General features: G+C 29.6%; 1 protein-coding gene across 1 annotated transcript in view; it reads left to right on the top strand.

Moving 5' to 3' along the window:
- Positions 1-3,885, top strand: part of LOC111699638 (metallophosphoesterase MPPED2-like) — an 11,612-nt gene that overhangs the window by 4,649 nt on the left and 3,078 nt on the right. Inside the window, exons 6-7 of the mRNA XM_023470359.1 lie at positions 1,735-1,776; positions 2,885-2,964. Of these exons, the coding sequence (XP_023326127.1) occupies positions 1,735-1,776; positions 2,885-2,905 (63 nt within the window). The 3' untranslated portion in view covers positions 2,906-2,964. The remainder of the gene's footprint in view (positions 1-1,734; positions 1,777-2,884; positions 2,965-3,885) is intronic.

Below are 3,885 nucleotides of genomic sequence, written 5' to 3'. Positions count from 1 at the left end.
ATAACAACAGCCAATGTTCACAACCGACCTAGTTAATCTATATAATAGGAATATCTTTAAAACATCTCATTTATATCTTTCAAGATGAAAAATGTCGTCTTATGAGCAATCTATCTTTATCTATGGTTGTAGACCTTAGATATTTCAAACTATGAATTCTGTTAGATCAAATATTCTGAATTTGAAATATCAAAGGTTTACAACATCAGATTCCAAAGGTTTACATATTTGAGTTTGTGCCAAAGACTCAATTCCTTTATAAATTGACTGTAAGAAAAAATAGAAAAATAGAAAATAGAATACCTTTATTACATCTTACATCATGTTTTAAGCATATCTAATATGTCGAGGTCTTGTTTTTGCAAAAGTTTTAGTCTAAAGTATCTTAAAATTTTGTGTTAACAGTGAATTTAGACAAATCCTTAGTCTTTGTCATTGTCAGCTGTTACTTTTTAAATTTGTTTCCTTTTAATTTTGTATTTTCCAGGGGGGGCAGGGCCCCCCCCCCTGGAACTCCCAGGGGGGGGCAAGAGGACTACTGCCCCCCCCCTATGTACGCCACTGAAATTTATACATGTGTTCTCAGATAGAGATGAAAAGTGCACCATTGGGAATCGGACATGCCATTGTTTTTAAATGAAGGGTCAATTGAAATTAAGTCTACAGTCCCTTTAAACCTGATACTAACACTTCTAAAGGGTATACTTTGTAATGCATCCTTTACTTAACCGAGTTAGAAAAACAAATTTTACTGCGTCTAATTTAAACTTAATATTCAAATCATACAAAACTGATTCTACAATGTTCACAGTTAAAAGTTCGACGGAGTCAAGGTTTTCAACAAAAATCTGGAATTATCTACTTTTTTCCAGTTTATATAATTTTTAATCTTTGTAAATTTATTTCTGAAAATCTAAACTCTAATTTTTTTTAAATTATGATTTCATTGAACTTATATTTCATGCTTAGTTATTTGTCAAATATTTTGTAGCATTGATTAATAAATAATAATTAATAATAAAATTTAACAAATATTTTGAACTTTTAATCAAAAAATTCTAAAATAATTAAACATTAATGAAACTAGTTCATTTGAAATAGATTTACTATTTTAAGAATAATATATATTTAGTCATTAAAAGGGGAAATGTGGATTAAAAAGGACTCTGTATTCTGTAAGAGTATATCTCCATGCAAAGATTACAATACCCGATTCACAGCGGTACCCTATATAGGTTTGTCCGATCTAACTTGTGTGAATTAGATATCAATGTTTAAAACTTTAAAAACTTGTTATTTCAACTAAGGATTCTCTATACATTAAGTGACTATTTCTACAGCGGGGTTACACGTGTACCGTTGTGAATCAGACATTGTCATCTTTTAATAGGGTCACTGGAAACTAAGTTTAGTTATCAGTTAAAATTTTTGTTCATATTTGTCGAATTAACGAATAAGTTACTTTATGTGCATCAACGGGTTTTTTTCTCTAATTTTTCTTTTTTGATAAATGTCAGGCAATTTTTAAAAATTATTTTTTGTTACAAGTTTGTTTATTCCGTGGTTAAAAACGTGTCTAGATATCGTGATTGATGATTAGAAAATCATAATAAATGACCAAAATAATTAAAAAATTTCAGTTTTGTTCATAAATAAATATAAGATGGTTGAATTGTTAATTATAGAAAGGAGGATCGAGGGATATAAAGGCTAAACAATATTTAAAATTATCAGTTTATACCAGGACCAGCTCATGCCCTACAACAACTTGTAAAGGTAATAGTCCCACAGTGCTCCAAACCAGTTTTTTGTCCCATTGTCCCAAAGTGGTTCAAATAAGTTTTTTGTCCCATTGTCCCACAGTGGTTCTAATAAGTTTTTTGTCCCATTGTCCCACAGTGGTTCTAATAAGTTTTTTGTCCCATTGTCCCAAAGTGGTTCAAATAAGTTTTTTGTCCCATTGTCCCACAGTGGTTCTAATAAGTTTTTTGTCCCATTGTCCCACAGTGGTTCTAATAAGTTTTTTGTCCCATTGTCCCACAGTGGTTCTAATAAGTTTTTTGTCCCATTGTCCCACAGTGGTTCAAATAAGTTTTTTGTCCCATTGTCCCAGTGTGTTAAAACTTTTTTTGTCTCATGACTCACAAAGGTTCTTCTTAGCAAGTTTCTCTCGTGCCATAAAATGATTTAAAGAAGGTTTTATTAAGGGCGTTAATAAGGAGTTTGTGCGAAGAACATTTTTTTTACGCTAGAGATATTTTATAATTTGTATAAACCAAAACTAACGGAGAAATTTAAAGTTAAAACTTATAAAAGAATCAACCAGAAATTTATAGTTCAAAAATAAAGATGGGAGTTATAAAAAATAGAAAATAAGGATCAAAGATAATGTAAAAATTAACTTTGAAAAAAGTCGAGAAATTTTTTTTTCAAAAACGAAAATTAGACAGAAACCCATTTTTGAATCATGTCCGTTGTTCAAGTTTTAAAAGAACAAAGAAAACTTGAGTTTTTTCCACAAAAGCAAATAGTCTAATCCCTATATCTTTGCAACCTGATGGTGTGAACCTTCGACATTTCAAACTTAGATTATTTGAATATTTTAAATGGACTGAAAAATCAGAGTCTGTGACAAAAGCTCAATTCCTTTCTTTGATTTTTTTATTCTTCAAATCTTTTTTTTGCTAATTGAAAAAAATTACAATAAAAAATTCTGGGGTCAGATTCGTTTTTTTTTTACTTTCTTCGTTGTTGAAAAAACAGCATTAAATTTTTTAAAAAATCAATAAATTGGAAGCGTCAGAAAAGTCACAAAACAAATATAAAAGAATGTGTTTCCGTCTTTTTTGTTAAATTATATTTTTCTTTTAATTTTGATCTTCAGTCTCGGGAAGGTCTAAAATGAATTCTCCACCAAATATATCAACTAAACTCTTCCAGGGGAAAACTGATGAAGAAGAAAAGGTAATTATTTTATCATTTTCGAAACTTATTTCATAAAAGCAAAAAATTGCATTTTTTTCGCGAAAATTTTTTAATATCTGAAAGGTTATATATAATGTACATGTCCTTTAATCTTTATTCAAAACCAAACTTTTGTTAAAATTTTGTAATTTTTTCCAACTGATATATTTCTATAAAACATTCCCTTTCAAGGTAGAACTAATATTATTCAAAAATTACTGTTCATGGACCTCTGTGTAAGCTAGATAGTAGATACAGTCTAAAATATCCATATGTCAGAACTCATAATGTTGTGAATCTATGGAACAAACCTTGATCTCCATCTGCAGGGATAACTAAAATTACTCAAATTTAACAGTGCCCACATTGGATATCGAGATTTTAAACGTTCAACGATACTCTACAACAAGTTTAGATTTTGAATAAATGAAGAAGACTTTAAAAATTAAAACTAGATTAAAATCTGTAAAATCGTCTTTTAAGTTTATTTGTTGAACTACCCTAGAGAGTTATATAGACAGATTTAAAATAGAACGATTTCATTGAGAAGGTCATATTTATTGAACATTGCTGGTACGACTTTGCGACCTTGTAGCTCCAGTTTTGATATTATGGACAAGGATGATATTATATTGGATCAACCTCATAACATGTTCTCAACATGTTTAATTGCAATATACTCCTAGAATATACTCCTAGAATATACTCCTAGAATATACTCCTAGAATATACTCCTATAAATGTTTTGATTTCTTAAAAAGCTGACTAGATTACTTTGAAACAGAATGTTTATGAAATTAGAAAATGAATATGTAGAATTGTTTTTATTTTCCCTATCTAACAAAAAAATATTTTTTTATAGCCAGTGGCGCAACTAGCACTTCTGTGAGTGGGGGGGGGGGCGGGGCCGAAATTTTATTT

Source organism: Eurytemora carolleeae, unplaced genomic scaffold (genome assembly GCF_000591075.1).
Source record: "Eurytemora carolleeae unplaced genomic scaffold, Eaff_2.0 scaffold368, whole genome shotgun sequence".
Taxonomy (NCBI): Eukaryota; Metazoa; Arthropoda; class Copepoda; order Calanoida; family Temoridae; genus Eurytemora; species Eurytemora carolleeae.
This window is presented reverse-complemented; position numbering and strand designations above follow the sequence as displayed.